Source organism: Emiliania huxleyi (genome assembly GCF_000372725.1).
Source record: "Emiliania huxleyi CCMP1516 unplaced genomic scaffold EMIHUscaffold_324, whole genome shotgun sequence".
Taxonomy (NCBI): domain Eukaryota; phylum Haptophyta; order Isochrysidales; family Noelaerhabdaceae; genus Emiliania; species Emiliania huxleyi.
This window is the reverse complement of record NW_005199568.1, coordinates 30,036-52,320: the sequence shown is the minus strand read 5'-3', so window position 1 is coordinate 52,320 and position 22,285 is coordinate 30,036. Positions and strand designations below refer to the sequence as shown.

Below are 22,285 nucleotides of genomic sequence, written 5' to 3'. Positions count from 1 at the left end.
TAAAAAAATTAAAATATGACAGCAATCTTAGAACGTCGTGAAAATTCTACCCTAGGGGCTCGTTTCTGTGAGTGGCCCCCTTCAGCTGAGAGCCGCCTCTACATTGCTCGATTCGTCGCCCCATCCTGCCCCATACCTCCCCATATCTCCCCATATCTCCCCATATCTCATACCTGCGAGTTCTCCGGCTCGAGGTCGAGGCCTAAGCAGCGCCCAGAGACATCGTTTGAGGGGCGGCCACAGACCACACACCGAGAGACCACTCTCCGCGCGGGAAAGAGGGGCACAGGCCTCGCATGCACGCGTCCCGCGCCGCCTGCAGGTCGCCCATGCTCAGGAACGCCGCCGCCTGCCGCGAGTAGCCCTTGGCCCAGGTCGGCTGCAGCCGCACGCACTCGTTCGCGTCGCGCAGCGCGCGCTCGAACTTCTCCATCGCCTGTTCACAGCCGGAGGTGTGAAGAGACGCGGCTCACGCCCGCAGCGCCTGCTCGAACGTCTCCATCGCCATGTACGCGGCGGCGCGGTTCGAGTAGAAGACGTGGTTCTCCGGGTCAAGTTCGATGGCCTGCAGGAAGGTTCCGAGAAGGTTCTGAGAAGGTTCGAGTAGAAGACGTGGTTCTCCGGGTCAAGTTCGATGGCCGACGAGAGGTGCTGCTCCGCGCGCTTGAAGTTTTGGACGTTGAACGCCTCGATGGCGCGCTCCTGGGGGAAGAGGCACAGGAGAGGGTGAGAGGGGACGGAGGAAGAGAGTCCACAGCCAAGAGCAGCCACGGCGCGCTCCTTGAACTCGAGCGACTCCTCCTTGCGCTGCGCGATGGCGTCCATCACGAGCTGCAGCTCCTGTTGGTAATAATAATAATAATAATAATAATAATAATAATAATAATAATAATAATTCCATCACGAGCTGCAGCTCCTGTTGACCATCAGTCACGGCGGTTAGCAAGACCATTCATCAGTGACAAGGAGGGAGATCACGGGCAGCAGCGCCTGCTTTGTGCAGCGGACGTACGTCGCGTTGTCGCGGTCGAGATCGAGGCCCTGCAAAGGGGCAATCGCTGCCGTGGTGGGTCGAACCAGCAGAGGGCAATCGCGAGTAGGACAAACGAGTGATGATATTGCTCTTCCGAGATACAGCCGAGGTGCGCGGCCCCGCCTGCTCGAAGGCGTCCCACATCTCCCCACATCTCCCCACATCTCCCCACATCTCCCGGCATCTCCCGGCATCTCCCGGCATCTCCCCGCCTGCTCGAAGGCGTCCCACATCTCCCCACATCTCCCCACATCTCCCCACATCTCCCCACATCTCCCGGCATCTCCCCGCCTGCTCGAAGGCGTCCCACATCTCCCCACATCTCCCCACATCTCCCCACATCTCCCGGCATCTCCCCGCCTGCTCGAAGGCGTCCCACATCTCCCCACATCTCCCCACATCTCCCGGCATCTCCCGGCATCTCCCCGCCTGCTCGAAGGCGTCCCACATCTCCCCACATCTCCCCACATCTCCCCACATCTCCCGGCATCTCCCGGCATCTCCCGGCATCTCCCGGCATCTCCCGGCATCTCCCGGCATCTCCCGGCATCTCCCCGCCTGCTCGAAGGCGTCCCGCGCGCCCGCGAGCTTATCCATGCGGAAGAGTGCGGCGCCCTTGCGCGAGTACCCCTTGGCCCAGGTCGGCTGCAGCCGGATGCACTCCTCAGCGTCTGCCAGCGCCTTGTCGTACTGCTCGAGGGCCTGTTCACAGCTGCAGGTGTGAAGAGGCGCCGCCCGTGGGCGGCCGCCCCCGCCCGTCTCTTTGCCATGTACGCGGCGGCGCGGTTCGAGTAAAAGATGTGGTTCTCCGGGTCCAGCTTGATGGCCTTGCGCAGCAAGTCGACGGCGCCTAGAAAAAAGAACTACGTCGATCAAAAAGAAAGCGTCTCGAGGGCCTTGCGCCGCAGCTCGACCGCGCCCTTGTAGTTTTGCTCGTTGAAGTACTCGATGGCGCGCTCCTTGCACTCGAGCGACTCGCGCTGCCGCGCCATCTTCTCGGCGATCGCATTCATCACCGCCTCCAGTTCCTTCTTGAGGGCCTGAGCAGACAAGGGGGGCAGGGGGAGTGAAGAGACGCCGTTCACACCTCGCCCCTCCGACAGCGGCCGAACCCGCTGTCCGCGGCAGTGGAGGGGAGAGCCTCTGTCGCCCGGGTCAAGCGTCGGCTGCAGCTCGGCTGCAGCTCGGCTGCAGCTCGGCTGCAGCTCGGCTGCACCTCGGCTGCAGCTCGGCTGCACCTCGGCTGCACCTCGGCTGCAGCTCGGCTGCACCTCGGCTGCACCTCGGCTGCACCTCGGCTGCACCTCGGCCGCACCTCGGCTGCACCTCGGCTGCACCTCGGCTGCAGCTCGGCTGCAGCTCGGCTGCCTCTCGGCTGGGTCTCGGCTGGGTCTCGGCTGCCTCTCGGCTGCCTCTCGGCTGCCTCTCGGCTGCCTCTCGGCTGCCTCTCAGCTGCCTCTCTGCTGCCTCTCTGCTGCCTCTCTGCTGCCTCTCAGCTGCCTCTCTGCTGCCTCTCAGCTGCCTCTCTGCTGCCTCTCTGCTGCCTCTCTGCTGCCTCTCTGCTGCCTCTCTGCTGCCTCTCTGCTGCACCTCTGCTGCCTCTCTGCTGTCTCTCTGCTGCCTCTCAGCTGCCTCTCGCCTCGTTGCCCGGGTCGAGCTCGAGGCCCTCCTTGAGCACTGACTCCGACTTCTCGAGCCGGCCTGCAGCGGGGTGTGGAACGGCGACTCGCAATCACGCACTCCTCTCCGGCCGTGGCTCGAGCGGGGCACCCGTCCGGAAGGAGACGGAGCCGTGGTGTGAGGTGGTCGGGGCTGGTTTTGTTTGGCGCGGCGTGGCGTGGCGTGGCGTGGCGTGACATGACGCGGTGTGACGGACCCATCCGGAAGAAGACGGAGCCGCGACGCAGGTAGCCCTTCGCCCAGTTGGGCTGCAGCCGTATGCACTCGTCGGCGTCCTCCATCGCCTTTGTGTAGTCCTCGAGCGCGATGTGCGCGGTGCAGCGGTTCGAGTACAGGACGTGCGACCTAGCAGTCGCCGCGGAGGAAGTGTCGAGGAAGTGTCGAGGAAGGGGGCAGTCGGCCAGAGCAGAGCGGCGGCGACCTATTCCCCACGGTGAGACCGCGTCGCCCGACCGCCTCGCCGGCCCCGGCCTCGAGCAGCGGGGGCATGCGGCACTTTTCGTCGAGCGAGAGGGCGACCGTGAGGTGCTTGACGGCGCGCTCGTACAGCTCCGCCCGAAAGTCGTCGATGGCCACCTCTTTCAGCGTGTCCACCGCCGCCTATGGGACATGTCAGGGAAGTGTCGTGGACATGTCCACCTCTTTCAGCGTGTCCACCGCCGCCTTGATGGTCGACTCGGGGAAGAGGAGCATCTTCTCCGCGTCGTCCGCCTGAGAGCCGGAGGGAGGGAGGACCAGAGGTGACCCGAGGTGACCCGAGGTGACCCGAGGTGACCCGAGAGGGCCCGAGAGGACCCGAGAGGACCCGTGGTGACCCGAGGTGACCCGAGGTGACCCGAGGTGACCCTGCCCGTTTGAGAGCGCCAGCGAACCGAATCTCGGGTACTCTCGGGTACTCTCACGCAATCTCGGGGAATCTCGCCTGCCCGTTTGAGAGCGCCAGCGAGTCGAAGCCGCCGTACAGCGACTTGGGCAGCTCCGCCAGCAAGTCGCCCGCGTTCGGCACGATCGCCCCGCCGCCGCCCTGCGACTGCGCGCCCAGCCGCGCGCAGTAGAACCCGCCTCCAAACTTGAAGCACCTGTTCACAGCTAGAGGTGTGAAGAGACGCTGCTCCCCCGGCAGCGGACGCCCGCCTCCAAGCGTGAAGCACTCGTCGTTCGACTTAGCCGCGTCCCACATCGTCATCAGCGTCGCCTCCTGCACGCCCAGCACCTGTTCACAGCCTTCGAGCTGTGAAGAGACGCCGTGCACACCCCCGCGACCCGCCCCCGCCGCTGCGCTGCAGCGCACGTCCATCGCGTCCGCCGCGTTGTACACGACTCCCTGCGCCAGCGCCTGCGGCCACGTGAGCCCGAACTTTGCCGTGAACTCGGCCTGCTTGTGCTTGGGCGGGTGCAACTCGACGGGCTTGCTTAGCACGGCCTGCCGTCATCAAACAGCGGAGTGTGTGAGTCGACGAATCAGCTCTCGCCGCAGCTCCGACAAGCTTGCGCGGCACGGCCTGGTCATTCACAAGCAGCGGAGCTTCAGTCAGCGGAATGAACTCGCTGCGACCCAAACGGCGTGCGCAGCACAGCACAGGCCTGCCATCAGCAAACAGCGGTCTGTGAATTGATGGACCCGCCGCAGCTCCGACAAGCTTCCGCGGCACGACGGCCTTGGATGCGATCGCGTAGTAGTGCTTGTCGACGAGCCTGCCCTGCGAGATCTCGTCCGCGGAGATCGACCTAATTAATCGATGATTAAATATTAATTAAGTCGACGAGCCTGCCCTGGGAGATCTCGTCCGCGGAGATCGACCTAATTAATCGATGATTAAATATTAATTAAGTCGACGAGCCTGCCCTGGGAGATCTCGTCCGCGGAGATCGACCCCTCCGCCACGACGGCGATGGAGCGGTCCCGCAGCAGCGACTTGACAAGCTTCTTGACGCCTAGTGCTGGGACGGAAGGCCCTCGGCAGCAGCGGAGGAGGCGGCGGCGGCGTGAGCAGCTTTGCTGGCGCCGTCAGTCACGGCGTGCGGCTTGATGAAGAGGAATGCCTGAGGAGTGGTTAGTCACTGCTGATTAGCTACTGAAGGCCGCGTGTGGAGAAGTGTGTGTGTGTGTGTGTGTGTGTGTGTGTGTGTGTGTGTGTGTGTGTGTGTGTGTGTGTGTGCGTGCATGCGTGCGTGCGTGCGTGCGTGCGTGCGTGCGTGCGTGCGTGCGTGCGTGCGTGTGTGTGTGTGTGTGTGTGTGAGTGTGTGTGTGAGAGAGAGAGCAACGCCCGCCTGGTTGGTCGAGAAGTCGGGCGCGTCCTCAAACGGGTCTCCGCCCAGCTTTTGCGCCTGTTCACAGCCAGAGGTGTGAAGAGACGCTGTCCACAGCCAGCCCGTCTCCTCCCAGCTCCTGCGCCTTCTTGAGCATCGGACCGATGGAGAGGTCCTCGAAGGCGTCAAAGACAGACACCTGCTCATCAATGACCAGCTGAGTCACCAGCAACACAGACAGGTGCCTCGGCGCCGTCAGTGACGGGCACCATGTTCCCGTCCCCCACGTCCACCTGCGGATCCTTGGACCACTCGCCTAGGAGAAGGTTCGGAGAAGGTTCGGAGAAGGTTCCGAGAAGTGTCGACCTGCGGGTCCTTGGACCACTCGCCTATCGCCAGCCGCCGCCCCGCAGGTCAAGCCCACCCTCGAGCGCGCCCCATCTCCGCCTCGCCAGACGGCGCGCGAGGCCGCCCGCCGCTCCCATGTGACTTGTCCCGGACAAAGGAAGCAGTGCAGGGGCAGAGGGGGCGCGGGCACGGCTCGGGTGCGTGTCGTGCGGTGGCGGCGCTGCGCGGCTTGGCTGCGGCGAGGCGCGCTCCGCCGCAGCGGCGGGAGGGTGGTGGTGGGGGGAGAGGGTCGCAGGGGCGGGTGGGGCTGCAGCGGCGGCGTAGGGGGCGGCGGGCCGAGCGCTCGCCGATTCGATCGCGGCTGACTCCGGCGGAGACGATGGCCCTGGCGGTCTCGTCGGTGTCGAGTGAGGCGCCCAGCCAGTTGAGCCGCTCGACCAGCGCCTCGAACGGGCTCGCCGAGCCGTGCACGCCGTTGTCGCCGACGTCGGGCTTCGCGACGAGGCCGAGCGCCGCCCAGTCCTGCATGATCTGCCAGCGCATCGAGCCGACGCTGGCACGCTCCGGGTCAGTGGCGCCCAGCACCTCTCCTCGGAACTCGGCCCACGACATCAGCGACGAGTCCCACTCGACCGAGAAGTAGTAGACGGAGGCGCCTGGCGCCGTGTACTTTCTCCGCATCGAGCTGTAGAAGCCGTTGATGACATAGATGTCGTCGGCGGGAGCCATGGCGGGCGCGGGGACGCCTGAGGCGGACGAGGGGCGGTCGGCTCGCCGTTTGCGGGCAGAGAGGGCAGAGGAATCTGACTCGCTTGAAAGCACCCTCGACGGCGGCGAATGGCGTCGGCGTGCAGATGGGAGGGCGCCTGGGTCTAAATTTAGTGCGTGTGAATGAACTTTAGTGATAGTTTAGTGCGCTATTTAGTGCGTGTTCGAGTGCGTATATAGTGCGACTTTAACGCAAATTTAGTGCAAATTTAGTGCAAATTTAGTGCAAATTTAGCACATATTTAGTGTGTTTTATCTCCAATTTAGCGCCACATTTAGTTCACTTTAGGTGCGGGCAGCTGCAGTACATTTAGTGTGGGTCCCGCATCTTTAGTGCGGGCACGCACCTTTAGCACGGCTTCCCGGCCACACCACAGCTAGCCAGGGCCGCGTGCTTTGCTCCTTGGCTGCCAAGAATGCACCACAGGAGATGCCTGGCCCCTGCCCTCATGACCCAAAGGCAGGCTCCCAGTGAGGCTAGATATGCCGCCCTCCAGAGCAAGATCTCCCGACTGAGCACAGGCACAGCACCGATTCCCGAGAGGAGGACCAGCACAGTTGAATGCGCCACGCTTCCCGGCAATCGTTTTGCCGCTCGGCGGGCCCGGAGAAGCAGCCCGGAAAGCACCTTTTAGGCTGATATCAGCAGGTTTACTTCGCTCGGTTGGGGATGGGACGGGGAACTTTTGCGAGTGGGCAGGGAACTGCAGGGGGAGAGGGGGAGGGAGGCCCAGGGAGGGGCTGCGGCTGGATCCTACTGCGCGGCTGGACTAAAGACGCACTAAACCTCGCTAAATCTGGATGTAAAGTCGACTAAATTTGCGCTAAATTTGCGCTAAATTTGCACTAAAGTTGCACTAAATTCGCACTAAATTCGCGCTAAAGTGCACTAAAGATGCAGTACATAAACACTTCACACCGCACTAAATTTAGACCCAGGCGCCCTCCCAGATGGCAATTTAAAAATTTGAGTTGGCCTTGGCACCAGCCTTGGCGGGCGGGCACGCGGGACATGCACAGGCGCCAAGGGGCGCAGCGCCGACAATCACGGCGGTGATTGCGGCGCAGGTGGGGGGACGGGAAGTCCGTCGGCGTTGCCGGGGGCCCAAGGAAGCGCGAGGGAAAAATTCCGCCGCTGAGGGCGCTCGTGCGGGCGGCAATAGCCGGGTGGAGGGGGGAGCGTGCCGGACGGGGCGTCGTCGCGCCGTCCGACGGTCTGCTGCCGCCCCGCGCAGCAACCGTCGGGCGACGACCCGGGGGCCAAAAACCCGGCGACGACGGCGCTCCGGATGGGGCGTGACCTCCTGCCTCCAACCTCCTTCCTTTTTGAGCAGGTGTGACGCCGCGCGAGCGACGCTCCGAGATCGCCCGAGATAGCGCGGCGCGGCGGTGGGTGAGGTGGGGTGGGGTGGAGAGGCGTGGCGTGGAGCTCCGAGATCGCCCGAGATTGCGCGAGATCGCCCGAGATCGCGCGGTTCTGCGGTCGGCGAGGTGGGTGGGTTGGGAGCGAGGGGGCGGAAGTGTTCAGTGCGGTAGATGGCGAGCTCGAGGCGCGTGAGCCGGACTTGTGAGCCGGACCACCCCCTCTTGTTCTCTGCGTTGTTGAGCCAGGACTCAACATACTCGGGCTCGTAATCCCAAACTGTCACTCCCCTTTCTCCCGGCCAGGGTGGGGCGCGCGCGGGGGCGGCGCGGGTGTGCGGCGGGTGTGAGGGATGTCTGTGAGCCCGAGAGCGATATGCCATGTCCGCCTTGCGTTTGTTTCATAACATCGAAGGCTAAGCTCATTTAAAAATAATGGTCAGGACAAAAGCGGCCAAAGGATATCCACCTCGAGAACCTCGAGAGAGTACACGGTCGACCCTTGTACGTGCCTGTCGGTGCTACTAGAATGTGGCACGGGCCTGTGAGATGTGCATGCACCCTCCGCTCCAAGTGCGACACGCTAAACCCCTGCGCTCCTTCGCGCCGCCTTCTCACACGCCTCGCGGAACGCCTCAGGCGTGCGCGAGGAGTAGGTCCACAGAAGTGACCGCGAGACGCCAAGCTCGTCGCACAGCGCCGCCCGCGGCTGCAGTCGGTCACTCAAGCTGTAGCCCAGCATCACCGTATTCGACACGAGCTTGTGTCTCAGCTCGTCGTCGGACAGGTTGGTCTCACGCTGTAGCCAGTCGATCTTCAGAAGCAGGTTCTCGATGCTCAGGCCCAGCACCGTAGGCATCCTCAGCACCACCTTCTTGAGCTCCGCCTCGCTCAGCTGAAGCCGTGACTGCAGCGCCGCCAGCGACGGCAGCACATTCGCCTCGGTGCTGTAGCCCAGCACCGCAGGCAGCCCCAGCACCACCTTCTTCAGCTCCGCCTCGCTCGGGTTAAGCCGCTGCTGCAGCGCCGCAAGCGACGGAAGCACGTTTGCCTCGACACTGTAGCTCAGCACCGCAGGCCGCCCCAGCACAACCTTCTTCAGCTCCGCCTCGCTCAGGCCCAGCCTCGTCTGCAGCGCAGCGAGCTTTGGTAACACGGTATCGTCGATGCTGTAGCCCAGCACCGAAGGCAGCTGCAGCACCACCTTCTTGAGCTCCGCCTCGCTCAGCTGAAGCCGTGACTGCAGCGCCGCCAGCGACGGCAGCACATTCGCCTCGGTGCTGTAGCCCAGCACCGAAGGCAGCCCCAGCACCACCTTCTTCAGCTCCGCCTCGCTCAGGTCCAGCCGCGACTGAAGCGCCGCAAGTGACGGCAGCAGGTTCGCCTCCAAGCTCAAGCCCAGCACCGGAGGCCACCTCAGCACCACCTTCTTCAGCTCCGCCTCGCTCAGGTCCAGCCGCGACTGCAGCGCCGCGAGCGATGGGAGCACGTTGGCCTCGACGCTCAAATCCAGCACCGAAGGCCGCCTCAGCACCACCTTCTTCAGCTCCGCCTCGCTCAGCTGTAGCCGCGACTGCAGCGCCGCGAGCGATGGAAGCACGTTCTCATCGATGCTGTAGCCCAGCACCGAAGGCCGCCTCAGCACCACCTTCTTCAGCTCCGCATCGATCAGGTTAAGCCGCTGCTGCAGCGCCGCAAGCGACAGGAGCACATTCGCCTCGATGCTGTAGCCCAGCACTGCAGGATGCCTCAGCACGATCTTCCTCAGCTCCGCCTCGCTCAGACCCAGCCGCGACTGCAGCGCAGCGAGCTTTGGTAACACGGTATCGTCGACACTCAAGCCCAGCACCTGAGGCAGCCTCAGCACCACCTTCTTGAGCTCCGCCTCGTTCAAGCCCAGCCTCGCCTCCAGCGCGTCGCACATCCGCTCCGCCCTCCATCTAGCTGGCTCGTTGAGCAGCCTCGCCTCCGCCTTCTCCGCCTCTGCAGCAGTGGCGCCCAGCCTCTGGACGCAGACGTCCGCGACAGCGCTGTACGCAGCTGCCACGGCGTGGCGTGGCACGAGCGCGGGCCGGAGCCGGCGTGTCGTGGCGATTAGTGTGCGCGGGGAGGCGGCCCACAAGCGAACCGCCATTTGTCTATCGCAAAAGAAATTTGGCGGTTGTGATTGGGGCGGTTACAAGGCTAAAACGAACCCACAGCTCTCGGTCCCTACATAGCTGGAGCCGAACCCACCACTGCCATAGAGGAGTCGGTATTCGAAAGCGTGCGAGAGACTGTTGCACGTCAATGCAGCTCCTCCGCTCAGTCCGCCCTCCGCTCGCGACCCGTCTCGCACTGCAGCATGCGGCTCTGCTCGGCGGCATGAGCCACGAGTTTGCCGCTCTAGACGAGCCGGAGCTGCAGCAGTCTCTCCCACGACACTGTGCCACAATGAAGGCGTACCAGGCAGAGCTGCTGGCGTGTGGAGCCGCCAACAGCGCCGCGCTCGCCACGGTGTTTGGGCGTGCCGAGGATCACGGCGCCGACCGTCTCCGCTCCGTCGTGTGGCCCTGGCTCGAGCCGCTCGCCGGCGCTGCTGAGGATGAGTACGAGCACCTCGGTGTGTGCCTCTCTGCTGCACCGGCTTCGTACCAGCTCCTACCACCTCGCCGACCGCACATCAGCCTCCGAGCGCCTCTGGAGTACCTCTGACCGCCTACCTGACCTCTTGCCGGACCTCCACCTCCACCTCGCCGTCTCGCAGGCTCCGTCTGGAGGCACATGGCGAGGGACTGGACGGCGGGCGGGGCGGCGCAGACCGGGCATCTGCGCGCGGAGGTGCTGAGACTGCTGCGGGGCGAAGGACTGGCGAGCGGCGCAGGGGTCCCGCCTGGAGGGGAGGTGCTGGTGTTGGGCTGCGGCCAGGCGAGGGCGGGAGACACTTCCGAGACCCTTCCGAGACCCTCCCGAGACACTTCCGAGACATCGAGGCGCCAGTGCCGGGCTACGGTCACTCGGCAGCTCCTGAGACGCCTCCGTGCGTCCGCGGCCAGGCGAGGCTAGCGTGGACGATTGCGTCGGGGCTGCCCGGCGCTCGCGTGACCGGCTCAGAGGCGTCTGAGGCGCAGCTTCGTGGTTAATTCGTTGAGTGAGTAGTCACTACTCCCCACACAGGCTTAGAGGCGTCCGAGGCGCAGCTCTCCGCGGCGAACTTCTTCCTGCAGTGCGCCGAGGAAGAGCGCCTCGCCTTCCACCCCTTCCTGCACGAGATGAGTCAGCAACCACTGCGCGTCACCATCGGATAGGAAGAGCGCCTCGCCTTCCACCCCTTCCTGGACGAGCCTCGGTCCAACCTGCACGCCGCTGCCCGCACCGCCGCCCTCGCTGCTCCCGACATAGCGCCGGCAGCGCTGCCTCGCGTGTCGCTCGAGCTGCGGAGAGGTTGCACCCTCTCTGCAGCTCCCCTCTCCACACCTCGCCCAGCTGCGGACCTCACCTTCTTGTTTGCGCGGCCCACAGGTGACTTTCTGCAGCTGTCGCCGTCGGGCGAGGAGGCGCTGCGAGGGAGCGGACGCCGTCGTGGGAGTAGCTCCTTCCCGCCGAACCGTGCCGCGAGCCTTCGCGGAGCCTTCCCCACAGGAGCGACGCCGTCGTGACGAGCTTCTTCCTCGACTGCGTGCCCGGCGTGGCGGACTCCCTCCGCTCGATCCACGCGCTGCTGCGGCCGGGCGGGCCAACTAGCGGGCCTCTGTCTGCCCGGTGTGAAGGCACGCTGTTCACAGGCGGGTCCGCTGTGAACAGGCGGGCTGTGGGTCTTTGCCGGCCCTCCAACCCACCCCCCTTGCAGCCGATGCCAAGCAGCCATCACATCGACTGCGTTTGTCCTCCAGGCCCCCTCGCCTACCACTGCTGGCCCCAGCTGTGCCCTACCCTCGACCAGCTGGTCCGCCTCTCTTGCAGGCAAAATTGCGGCCTGTGTGAACGGCGTCTCGTCACACTTTCCTCTCTCCCCTGTGAACAGGTCGGCCTCGCCTCCGAGGTCGGACTCACGCCGCTGGGCGAGCCGCGCCTGCTGCCCGCCGGCTACGTGCAGCGGCCGGGCGGCTTCGGCGCGCACGAGCACGCGTGGACGGCGGCGGTCCTCGTGTGCAGGAGGGGAGAGTGACGCGCGGGCGGGGCCTCCAGTGAAGTCTTCCGTGCCAAAAGGAATTACGGGTAAGCTCCTTGGTGGCGGAGCCGCGGGATCCTACGCTGCGCGCGGGCCGCGCAGCGAGCGAACACCCAGAGCAGCAGCACCTCACTCCTCAGTCACCACCGCGCACCGCCGGCCGGCGCATTAGGGTTTGTGGAGAAAGTGGAGCATATTTCAGCATTCAACATCAACGTTCGGACTTCGGTACCCCCCCCCCTTTTTGCTTTTTATCCTCTGCGAAAGACACTACTCTCCCCCTCCCGTCGCTCGGTAAGGTAAGGTAAGGTAAACTTCTCCACAAACACGAGGTGGTGGGGCAACGGCAAGGGGGGGCGACCCTCCCACCCTCGCGTCTCCACGTCTAGCGACAGGAGCCCCACGGCATTAAAAGTGCAAGGCCCAGTGCGCGTGGGTGAGCGGTGTGTGTGTGTGTGTGTGTGTGTGTGTGTGTGTGTGTGTGTGTGTGTGTGTGTGTGTGTGTGTGGGTGTGTGTGTGTGTGTGTGTGTGTGTGTGTGTGTGTGTGTGTGTGTGTGTGTGTGTGTGTGTGTGTGTGTGTGTGTGTGTGTGTGTGTGTGTGTGTGAGGGGGGTGTCACGTCACTGCATCCTCTGCCGGTTCCTCCCGTCGCCTCTTCTTTGTTCGAATGTTTTTCAATCCATCCTTCACGAAGCCCTCCCATGTAGCTAGCGTTCTTTGCGAATGTCTCGAAATGGCCAGCAGGCGCTGTCTGCTCGCGGTCTGTGCGGGCCGCTCGTCCTCCTCGCCCTTCTTTCGTCCTCCCGTCCCTCCCCTCCACCATGGCCTCCTCGGCACTTCTTTCTCCATCCGTCTTGCCCTGCCTTTTCGTATCGTGCCGTTCGCCCCTCCATTCGGTGACCTCCATGGCCGTCCGTCTCCTTTTGGGTGGCGCTCTCGATACGGTTGCGTCAACCTCGACGTCGCTGTCGCCCTCCCCGTCCCCGTCCCCGCCGTCGCCCGTGCCTCGGTTCGCGTCATTGGTAGCGTTTCCGTTGCCCCCTCGTGCCCCGCCGTCGCCCTCTCTGCTCGGGCCGTTCGCGATTTCGCTCCTCCTGCGTGTCGCGCCCCTCCGTCTCCTCCCCTGCCTTCGTCGTCATCGTCGCTGTCGCGAAAGCCCTCCGGTCCCTCGATTCCCTCGCCTATCCCCTCCGCTGCGTCGTCCCAGTTTAAATCCTCATCCTCTGTGCGCGTTGTCGTTCCCTCCCCTTCTCCATCGTTGTCGCCTCCGTCGACTGCGGCGCTGCCTCTTCCCTCGCCTCCGTCTTCCTCGTCTCGCCTGCCATCGTCCCGTGTCTCCTCGTCCTCGCCATCGCCTTGGTCGTTGTCTATTTGTTCATCGTGTCCCCTGCTGCTGGTGGCATCGCCGTTGGCTTCCTCTCTCCGGAGCTTTCCTCCCTGCCCCTCTCGCTGTCTGGTGTTAATGGACCCCCTTCCCCTCCCTCGCCACCGTCACCGTCACCATCCCCGTCGCTACCGCCCTCCATCCCCGCCGCCCTTTGTTTCACACTCGTCTCTGCCATGTCCGCCGTCGCCGCCGTCCTGTCTGCTGCGCTCTGTGCTCCGTGGTACAGTCGCTTATTGTTGCTCAGGATTAGCTCACGCACCAGGGCAGCCTCTGGCTCGTTATTTTGGCTTGCCGATATGCATCCAAAGTTCCACGCTAGCTCCATGTGATTTCTTGGCCTTCCTTGACTCCTTTCTCTGCGAATAGGACCATCACCTGCGCAGCTGCCTTGCCTAATTGTACCTCCTCGTAGCGAACGAAGTGCGTCGCCCGCGTGCCTTGCTTCGGCTCGTTCGATGCTGCTGGCCAGTCGAAGTTAATTTCTCCCAGGCGCGCCGCAGCGAGATGTTGCGGGCACGGCGCAAGAGGCCAACCGCCACGAAGAGCGCCACGAAAAGCGCGGCGGCGGCGCCTACGCATGTGTGTAGCAAGCTTGGAGCCTGTGGACAGAGTTGGTCTATCAGCGGGTTTCATCGCGAGACCGACTGCAGCGAAGACGGCGTGGTCGGCGTCGACGAGCCCGCTCGCCTTTTCTATTCGGGTCCACTCAAGGGTGACGGCGCCGACGGACACCTCTATTGTGAGATGGGTAAAAAGGAACAGGTCTCACCTCCAGCTGCCTGACAGCCACGGTGTGCGCACACCCAACGGCCCAACGAAGCTCAAGCGGCGCCTCCTTGCGGCGGCTGGCTGGAGGGTGATCAGCGTTCCATTCTTCGACTGGGATCGCTTGGAGACGGCTGGTGAGCGTCAAGCCTACATCGAGCGAGCGGTCGGCCCGCTCGGTGTGGCGCTGCCACGGGCATCGCCAGAAGGGTGCACCTCGCATCCAAGCTGCAGCAGCCCCTTGCCAGCCCGGTCCAGCAGCCCGAACGCTAGCCGCGGACAAGGGCCGGAGTACGAAGCTGACAGCTGCGGCAGCCCCAGCGGCAGCCCCAGCCCCAAGGAGGCGGAGTCGGGGAGCTCCCTCGCGGCCGGTGCCTACCTGCAAAATTGGTAATGGTGAGCTTTGTGCCCCTGGGAGCGCTGCGTCTTAGTGTATCTGTCCGCCGAGACTTTCTCTCCGCCCTGCATGGGAACTCGTGTGATGTGAGATACAGATTTTTGAAAACCATCTTCTCTCTCCTCTTCTTTCAGTTTTCTTGCCACAACCCAAGTTCTCACATCATTTGGGCTCGGCAGTTCTCTTTCTTGGACTTGGTTCTTGAGAGAGAACTTATAGCAATACCAAACAACTCCAACACCTAGAGATGACTTGGGGCCTGGAGCCCTGTTCACGCGCGCGCGAGGCGTGCGGACAGGGTTTGTTTTTGGTTCTTGTGAGAGCAGCCAGAAAGTAAGTCAGTGTTACACACGGCCTAGCGCGGACGGGGCATGTGAGAGAGAGATTTTTAGCAATACCAAACAACTCTAACACTCACACGTCATTTGGGGCCTGGAGCCCTGTTCACGCGCGCGCGAGACGTGCAGACAGGGCATGTGAGAGAAACGGGAGAAAAAACTACCCGCGAGAAACAGCGCGAGCTCTATTTTCTCCGCCGCTCCGACTCTTGGAGTCAGTCAGTGGCCTCTTAATTCTTTTGTGATGCCGGTGATAGTACTAGCACGCGCCAGTTCGCACCTGTGTCGAGCCTGGGAGAGACTTGTTTTGTTTAAATTCTTTTGTGATGCAATCGGAACAGTCTAGAGCAACACGCTTCCGACGCTGATGTGAACCAAGCCACCGGGGCACGCTGCACATCGTGTGCGAGGAGGGCGACGGTGAGTTCAAGCCTGCAAGCGCATCGGCGCTGGGACTGCGGTACGCATGTCCTGGGACATAACGAGGCAGCTTCTCCTGCCAGCGGCTGTCGGCAACGTCCAGGGCACACTTCATGTGAGCACGACACGCACGACGCAGCCCCTAAGGGATGCCCAAAATCACGTGCCGGCTGCCTACGTCATCGTGCGTGACTTCCTATCAACCGATGAGGTGCACAAACTGCACGCGTGGTTCGTGGACCCGGTCTCGCCTGCCACTGCGACCACATTTGATGGAGAGCCACTTGACGCTGCTGCCAAGACTATGGAGCCGACAGTCCTCCAACTCTATGGGCAGCCGGAGCCTCTCGAGCGCCGCTTCCCATCGATATTCCAGCGGTTGCTCGCACTCAAGGACGTGGTGGGCCGCGCTCTGGGGCTGGACGAAGAGGAGCTCGACGAGGTCACATATGCGCAGGACGTTCGGCACATTACATACCACGCCAAGCACGGGTGCCCATGGCACGTCGACGACCCCGTCTCTCACTTCAACACGGTGATGCTCCTGTCAAAACCGGGCGCAGACTTTGGCGGCGGCAACTTCATGGTGCATGCCGGGCCGTGCTTGTGCGGCGATGAAGGCCGTCCGCTCGACTTGTGCCTGGGCGACGCCGTCATCTATTCGGCCGCCAAAGTCGACCACGCCGTCAGTGTTGTGACGTGTGGCGAGCGGCGCATCTGCCTCGTCGAGCTGCGCAGGCGCTCGCTCGCGCGGTGTGGCCAGCGCCTGCCACGTGGAGCAACAGAGGGGTTGTGAATTTTCTGTTCGACATACAGGCAAAGAAAGAAAGAAAGAAGAAAAGCAGTTGCGCGTCTACGCGAAGCCCGCCCCGCCGGGCAGGAAGCCGTCGGAGTCGCTGCAGGTGCCCATCCTCGCCGAGCCGGCCCGCGCACCTCCGGGCGCGCGGCGGCGGGCGGCGAGGGCACGCCGCTCAAGAAGGGGTGGCACGCCACCAAGACGGGGGACGGCCGCACCTACTACTACAGCGACGGGGGTGAGACGTCGTGGGAGCGGCCGGGCGCGGAGGGCCTCGCCGTGTGAGGCGCGAATGTGGGGTGGGAGAGGGTGCGGGTGGGGTGGGATGGGGGGTGTGGGGGGGACTCAGGCGCCTTTGTTTCTTTCGTTCGGGGTTCATGCGGGCATCTCATCTTGTTGGTCGTTGGAGGGAGCGCCCTGGAGATGAGAGGGTCGCAGCCGGGTGTAGGACGTAGACGGCGACTTAGACCAGAGAAGCTTCGAAGTATTTCGAAGTCCTATCATCAAGGTAGGTGCTCGTCCTCCGGCTCGTGCCGCTCCAAGCTTGGCTGCCTCTGGACTGGCCTCAGCCCGAGAGATGAACACGGAAGACAGCCGTTCAGTCTCCCTGCAGAGACTCCTCTCCTTATGCGCGTCCGACATCATGCCGCGTCGGACATCCTGCAGAGACTCACATGACGTTCTGCCAGTAGCCGTCGCCGTCAACGACTCGCCTAGCTCGCCACTCACGAAGAAACTGACCCACAACAAACCTGCTGACCCAAACGACCAACACCCGCAGCCAGTCGTGCCTCGCTTTCGTCGCCGGACTCAGTTGTGCATCGCTTTCATCGCCCTTGCATTTGTGCTGGTGATTGCGAGGTCGGCTGTGCAGACAATCGTTGGCAATTCCGTGTTGAAGCTGGAAACCTTCAGCCTCGCGGCTGGCGACGGAAGCTCGCTGCTCGTCGAGGCGACAGGCGTTCTCGACCTGATTCATCTTCCTGTGAGCTGCAGCATAACGGAGGCCAGCCTCGACGTCATGCACGGTGGTGGGGTGGTGGGCCGGTTGGAGGTGGGTCGGATTTCACTCGACAGAGGCGGTGCGGTGCCAATCACCATCGCCGGCCCAATGGCTGTGCCGCTCGGGCTCGGTCCACTCCAGGCCCTGAGCGCTGCGGTGGTGCAGGAGTCGGAGCTCGAGCTCGACGTGGCTGGATGGGTGGACGTGCATGTGCCACTGCTCGGCCACTTTCGCCAGCTCTCACTTGTGAAGCGGCTACACCTCAGAGGTGCGGGGGGACTCGACCCTCTGATCAACTCGTTCGAGCTTCAGCCAAACCAAGGCAACGGCACCGTCGCGCTGTCGATGGCGGTGCGCATCCGGAACCCGTCGTCCTTCCAACTCCTCTCCATCGGCGTGCTCGACTTCTCCATCCTGACAAGCGACGGCACGGCCTTCGCAAAGGTTTCGACGGTCGGACCCGTCAGCATGCGGAGAGGAGTCACCTCACTCTCGCTTACCGGGCATCTCGCCGTCCCCGACGAGGAGTCGGATGCGTTTCGCGCGGTGCTCCATGACTACGTGTCGGGCAGGTCGTCGACAGGGTTGACCGCTGTCATCACCGCCGCCAGCGAGCCGCTGTTTGATGCCGCGCTCTCGTCTCTGCGCCTCAACACGTCGCTTCCAGGCCGCCCAGGCGGCGCGCACTTTTTCGACGAGATCGCAATGTCGCTGGACGTCCCGCAGGCGCTCACTGGCTTGGTGACGAGCAAGCTGGTCAACCCGTGGGGCGACGCAGTCGTCCACGCCTCCGCGGCCTGCCGCGTATCCAACCCGTTCAACGTCTCGGCTTCGGTCCAGGCAATCTCGATAGGCATCGTCTACGGCGGCTCCAAGGTTGGCTCCGTCACGATGCCGTGGCTCGACCCGCCGCTCGCACTCGCGGCCTTCTCGCGCCGCCCGTCGGACCGCGCCTTCCCGATCGTTCTGCGCGCGCCCGCCACCACCCTCAACACGCTACTCCTCGAGCTGCTCGCAAAGGGCGCAGTGACGGTGGGGCTCGACATCTCTCTCGACCTCAGGGTCGGTGTGGTGGGGCGGGGCACGGGCAGCGTGATGCAGATCGCGTATGCGGAGCCCGAGGTAGCCGTCCGCGCCTCTCTCGGCGGAGGTGGAACGGCGTCCGCGGCGTCCGCGGTCGCCGGAGCGACGTCGACAGCTGTGCAAAAGGGCGTGGCTAGCCCCGCCGCTCGCTTGCTCGAGAACAGAATCAGGAGCGAGCAGGGTGGCGGGGACACATACTCGTACGGCGGCTGGCTCGGCTGAGCCGGAGCGCTGCACATCTGCATCGTCAACTCAGCCGATTACGTTCGGGCGTGTTCGTTGTCGATGTTGTCTCTCTCCATATGTACACACTTATACAGTTCACCAACCCGCCGGACACCGTCTCGCGAAGCCTGCGGCTTGGTTCCGTGGATCACGCTAGAAAGGGGAGTGCGACTAGCGCACCACTTGTCGCGACTAGGTTGCTGGTTGGGCCGGCTCCCGCATTCCGCGGATCCGCGCTGATATACTGCATACATCGATAGCTGGAGTGTCAACAAGTAAAAATGCGGCCAACGCAAGTTAAAGTGCACCCTTCGTCGGCAAGAGTGCAGCCACCCTGCATCGCGCCGACCCGCGACCGCCGCCCGCCGCACGTCGCCGCCCGCCGTCACGCTCCTACCAGCAGCGGCAAGCCCACCGAGAAGAGGTCGAGGGTGGGGTCGAGCTGCCTGCCCAGCCCCTCGAGGACGACGATCGCGCAGACGAGGGTCGTGAAGACGGGGTCGGGCTGCACGTGGTGCGTGCGCACGAGGCTGGTCACCTCGAGCAGAACCTCGCCCACACCTTGAGGTGGCGCAAGTTGAAGGCGCCGCGCTCGCCCGCGCGCGCGCTCTCGACGAGATTCCTCATCCCGCGCCGGAAGGCGGCGGGGTCGTCGCAGCGCTGCTCGCGCGCGTGGCGCAGCATCAGGTCGCCCGCGAGCTCGCCTAGCCGAGATGCAGCCGAGATGCAGCCGAGATGCAGCCGAGATGCAGCCGAGATGCAGCCGAGATATGCAGCCGACATGCAGCCGACATGCAGCCGAGATGCAGCCGAGATGCAGCGGAGACACACCCGCGCGCTCGTCTAGCAGAACGCGGAGTGGAGGGAGAGGGAGCGGGCCAAAGGCGCGGGAGGCGGGGCGAGGAAGGGGGGAGGGGGGGAGGGGGGGCGAGTCGCACCGTCGCCCTGCCCGATGGCCTTGAAGAGGCTGAGGAAGTTGCGCCGGTCCCGCTCGGTCAGCTCGACGACTGGGCGGTGGAGGCGCGCAGCCTTGACCAGGTAGTAGAGCCAGAAAAGCATACTGGCCAGCAGCGCCTCGGCAAGCAGGGTCGAGACGAGCAAGATGGCGTTTAGACAGGGTTCGTGGCCTGAGGAGTGGTTGCGTGAGTCTCTTTCACACAAAAACACAACCACGGACCCAAGTGCCAAGACGCACAAGCTCAGACAGTCGAGAAAGGGATAGACCGCAACGACAGTCTCTTTCACAGCCTTGTTATTGAGAAGAAAATACGTCCTGTGGCGCTGTGCGCTGGTCTATGATTCACACGCCTCCAGCCAGCAATCAATTACGGAGGTGACTTTGTAGTGGATGTGCTTCCTAAGAAAGAAAAAATAAAACTGACACTTCAAGGAACGCCGTGTGTATGTATGTAGGAAGGTGAAGAACAGAGGCGAGCTGGTCGACGCCTCGACGCGGTCGTGGCTGTCGCTGCAGGCCCAGCGCATGTCAGTCGCGCTGCAGCTCGCGGCGGCGGAAGAGATTGCGACCGAGCTCAGGCTCGCCGCGGCGTCGGAGGACGCCGCCGTCGCCTAGACTCCCCTGCGTCACTACGTGCCTCCCCGTCTTTGTAGCCTGGCGTTTGTGCCCCGTTTGTGCCGCGTCCCGTGCCCCCGAGTTCATTTTATAAAGGTGAAGAACAGCCAGGCTCGGACTGGACACCAAAGCTCACCGTTTTCTTTTTCTCACGCACGATGTCTGCCCCGCCGCGCCGCTCGCGCCGCTTGCGCCGCCTCGCCCCCGCCGCCACTGCCGCCCCCTCGCCAGACACGCCGCCGCCCGCCCGCCTCCTCGACCTCCCCACGGAGCTCCTCGAGCGCGTCCTCTCTCGCTGCGACCCCGCCGACATCGCTCGCGTCGCGGCCGTCTCGCTCCTTTTCCACGCCTCGCTTGCGGTGGAGGCCATCCGCTTGCGGGCGCAAGAGCGCGGCTATGAGCTGCCGGCGCTGCCAGAGGGCGAGAGCTGCGCCGTGCGGTGGCTGTGCTTTATGGCGCTGCTGCGCGAGTCCAACCCGCCGGCGAGGGCGGCGGCAGGCATGCAGCACAGCCTCTTCATCGACGGCGAGGGGCGGCTCTCGTCGTGTGGCTCAGCAGCGGACGGCGAGGAGGACGAGGAGGAGGAGGACGACGAGGTGGACTTTCCAGGCCTTCTCGGTCACGGCGAGGGCGTGCTGCGGCTCAACACGCCGACCCGCCTCCCGCCGACGCTGGGTGGCGAGCGCGCCGTGAGCGTCTCGGCTGGATTTTTTTCCAGCCTCGCCCTCACCGCCGACGGCGCCCTCTGGAGCTGGGGCAGTGGAGCCTCTGGCAAGCTGGGCCACGGCGACGAGCAGGACCAGCTGCTGCCCAAGAAGGTCGAGGCCTTTACTGGCCGGCGCGTCGTCGCTGTCTCGGCTGGATGCAACCACAACCTCGCGATCACCGCCGACGGCAACGTCTGGAGCTGGGGCAGTGGAGGGAACGGCCGGCTGGGCCACGGCGACCGGCAGCGCCAGCCGCTTCCCAAGAAGGTCGAGGCCTTCGCTGCCCAGCGCGTCATCGCTGTGTCGGCAGGAGGCGACCACAACCTCGCCATCACCGCCGACGGTGCTGTCTGGAGCTGGGGCTATGGAGCCTGGGGCCAGCTGGGCCACGGCGACTACCAGAACCAGCTGCTTCCCACGAAGGTCGAGGCCTTGGCTGCCCAGCGCGTCATCGCTGTGTCGGCTGGGTGCGACCACAACCTCGCCATCACCGCCGACGGTGCTGTCTGGAGCTGGGGCTATGGAGCCTGGGGCCAGCTGGGCCACGGCGACGAGCAGCGCCAGCTGCTGCCCAAGAAGATCGAGGCCTATGCTGGCCAGCGCGTCGCCGCCGTGTCGGCTGGGAGCGGCCACAGCATCGCCATCACCGCCGACGGCAGTGTTTGGAGCTGGGGCTTTGGAGCCTTTGGCAAGCTGGGCCACGGCGACCGGCAGGACCAGCTGCTGCCGCAGAAGGTCGAGGCCTTCGCTGGCCAGCGCATCGTCGCCGTGTCGGCTGGAGTCGCGCACAGCCTTGCCATAATCGCCGACGGTGCCGTCTTCACCTGGGGCGAGGGCGAGTACCGCTGCCTAGGCCACGGAGAGGACTTGTCGAACCAGCTGCTGCCCAAGAGGGTCGAGGCGTGGGCTCAGTGAGAAGGTCGGGGCTCTGGCGCCGCTGGTGTGCCCGGAGACATGTAGCATGCAGCACACAGTCTGCATAGAGAGCATCTGCACCATACAGACCCTCTCTGCACACACAGTGCACTCTTGGGTGGGATTGTGTATTCCGCACCTGCATTGTGCATTCCGTACCACTCTTTTTTTGGCCCCTCCTACCTATTTGGGGGGCGGGTTTTTGCATTCTGCACCTGCATCCTGCATCGGTACTCTGTCCGCTCTCTCCTGGCTGTGGGTGAGTTTTTGGATTCTGCATTCCTGCATCCTGCAGGTGCAGCGCTGCACACGTCCTGCACGTCTCTCACAGACTGTAGCTCTTTGGGCCCGCACGGCTTCTGCATTCTGCATTCTGCATCTGCATTCTGCATCGGGTGCAGCTCACAGCTTTGGGGCCGATTCTGCATTCTGCATTCTGCATCTGCATCCTGCGCATCGGGTGCAGACTGCAGTGGTGCGGAGTGCTTTTTGCGGGGCCAGAGATTCTGAAGGCGGTAAGGTAAACGTCTCCACACACACAAAGTGGTGGGGCAAGGGGGGGCGACCCTCGCATCTCCACGCCCGGACAACGGGCAGGAGCCCCACGGAATAAAAATGACAGATGCGAGATCACTCGAGATCACTCGAGATCCTCAGCACCTCAGGGCCGACGTCTGGCGCCCGGCGCAGCACATACACACAAGAGGCCCGCCGAACAGATCGACTGACAGATGGTCACATGCACGTAAAGACCGCCGTTCGTGAATGGAGAGGTCCCGTCGTCTCCCCACCTCGCTCGCTTGCGGCTCGGGAGCGAGCATACTTGCTCGCCCTCCTCTCCCTCTCCCTCTCCCCTCTCTGCGCCCTCAGGACGCTCATGGAAGAGGACACAAGCTGGCGCCAGCACCACCAAACGTGGCTGGCTGCCCCACGTGGACAGACACCGCGCCTTCCGCCTCTCTACTTGCCCTTCTTTTGCTCCGGCGGCTTCGAGATGCGCTCGCGCGCGCGCTTCTCCCAGACGGGGGTCGCGTCACGCGGCTTGCGGGTCACCTGCGCGTGAGAGGGGCGCGTGGGCCGAGGAG

At 64.0% G+C, this 22,285-nt stretch overlaps 10 protein-coding genes across 10 annotated transcripts in view; 3 read left to right on the top strand and 7 right to left on the bottom strand.

Annotated features, from left to right (window-relative positions):
• EMIHUDRAFT_241153 (hypothetical protein) overlaps positions 1-433 on the bottom strand; it is a gene marked incomplete at both ends in the record, with an annotated part of 2,086 nt that extends 1,653 nt beyond the window's left edge. Inside the window, 2 exons of the mRNA XM_005773843.1 lie at positions 174-202; positions 253-433. Coding sequence (XP_005773900.1) covers positions 174-202; positions 253-433 — 210 coding nt within the window. The remainder of the gene's footprint in view (positions 1-173; positions 203-252) is intronic.
• A 36-nt stretch (positions 434-469) lies between these two features.
• EMIHUDRAFT_241152 (hypothetical protein) lies at positions 470-825 on the bottom strand (the record flags this gene model as incomplete). The annotated part of the gene is made up of 3 exons (XM_005773842.1): positions 470-565; positions 613-702; positions 772-825. 3 exons carry the CDS (start codon positions 823-825, stop codon positions 470-472), a joined length of 240 nt encoding a protein of 79 aa, XP_005773899.1.
• Positions 826-3,611: 2,786 nt separating this feature from the next.
• EMIHUDRAFT_241150 (hypothetical protein) lies at positions 3,612-4,304 on the bottom strand (the record flags this gene model as incomplete). The annotated part of the gene is made up of 4 exons (XM_005773841.1): positions 3,612-3,792; positions 3,865-3,926; positions 4,005-4,136; positions 4,269-4,304. The coding sequence occupies 4 exons, from the start codon at positions 4,302-4,304 to the stop codon at positions 3,612-3,614; spliced, it is 411 nt and encodes a 136-aa protein (XP_005773898.1).
• A 344-nt stretch (positions 4,305-4,648) lies between these two features.
• EMIHUDRAFT_241149 (hypothetical protein) lies at positions 4,649-6,040 on the bottom strand (the record flags this gene model as incomplete). Its single annotated transcript, XM_005773840.1, has 5 exons — positions 4,649-4,756; positions 4,979-5,041; positions 5,079-5,162; positions 5,233-5,265; positions 5,678-6,040. 5 exons carry the CDS (start codon positions 6,038-6,040, stop codon positions 4,649-4,651), a joined length of 651 nt encoding a protein of 216 aa, XP_005773897.1.
• Positions 6,041-8,024: 1,984 nt separating this feature from the next.
• Positions 8,025-9,575, bottom strand: EMIHUDRAFT_241148 (hypothetical protein; the record flags this gene model as incomplete). The annotated part of the gene is made up of 1 exon (XM_005773839.1): positions 8,025-9,575. The coding sequence occupies one exon, from the start codon at positions 9,573-9,575 to the stop codon at positions 8,025-8,027; it is 1,551 nt and encodes a 516-aa protein (XP_005773896.1).
• A 299-nt stretch (positions 9,576-9,874) lies between these two features.
• Positions 9,875-11,588, top strand: EMIHUDRAFT_117151 (hypothetical protein; the record flags this gene model as incomplete). The annotated part of the gene is made up of 7 exons (XM_005773838.1): positions 9,875-10,043; positions 10,188-10,261; positions 10,477-10,558; positions 10,598-10,646; positions 11,063-11,182; positions 11,225-11,366; positions 11,445-11,588. 7 exons carry the CDS (start codon positions 9,875-9,877, stop codon positions 11,586-11,588), a joined length of 780 nt encoding a protein of 259 aa, XP_005773895.1.
• A 3,324-nt stretch (positions 11,589-14,912) lies between these two features.
• On the top strand, positions 14,913-15,716 carry EMIHUDRAFT_368720 (hypothetical protein; the record flags this gene model as incomplete). Its single annotated transcript, XM_005773837.1, has 1 exon — positions 14,913-15,716. A coding segment is annotated over one exon (465 nt), but the record flags the coding sequence as incomplete, so codon positions are not given.
• A 501-nt stretch (positions 15,717-16,217) lies between these two features.
• Positions 16,218-18,264, top strand: EMIHUDRAFT_458354 (hypothetical protein). The gene has a single exon (XM_005773836.1). It carries the CDS (start codon positions 16,272-16,274, stop codon positions 18,000-18,002), a length of 1,731 nt encoding a protein of 576 aa, XP_005773893.1. The 5' UTR covers positions 16,218-16,271; the 3' UTR covers positions 18,003-18,264.
• A 126-nt stretch (positions 18,265-18,390) lies between these two features.
• On the bottom strand, positions 18,391-19,064 carry EMIHUDRAFT_241143 (hypothetical protein; the record flags this gene model as incomplete). Its single annotated transcript, XM_005773835.1, has 2 exons — positions 18,391-18,566; positions 18,944-19,064. The coding sequence occupies 2 exons, from the start codon at positions 19,062-19,064 to the stop codon at positions 18,391-18,393; spliced, it is 297 nt and encodes a 98-aa protein (XP_005773892.1).
• Positions 19,065-22,160: 3,096 nt separating this feature from the next.
• Positions 22,161-22,285, bottom strand: part of EMIHUDRAFT_315842 (hypothetical protein) — a gene marked incomplete at both ends in the record, with an annotated part of 1,494 nt that continues 1,369 nt past the window's right edge. Inside the window, one exon of the mRNA XM_005773834.1 lies at positions 22,161-22,253. Coding sequence (XP_005773891.1) covers positions 22,161-22,253 — 93 coding nt within the window. The remainder of the gene's footprint in view (positions 22,254-22,285) is intronic.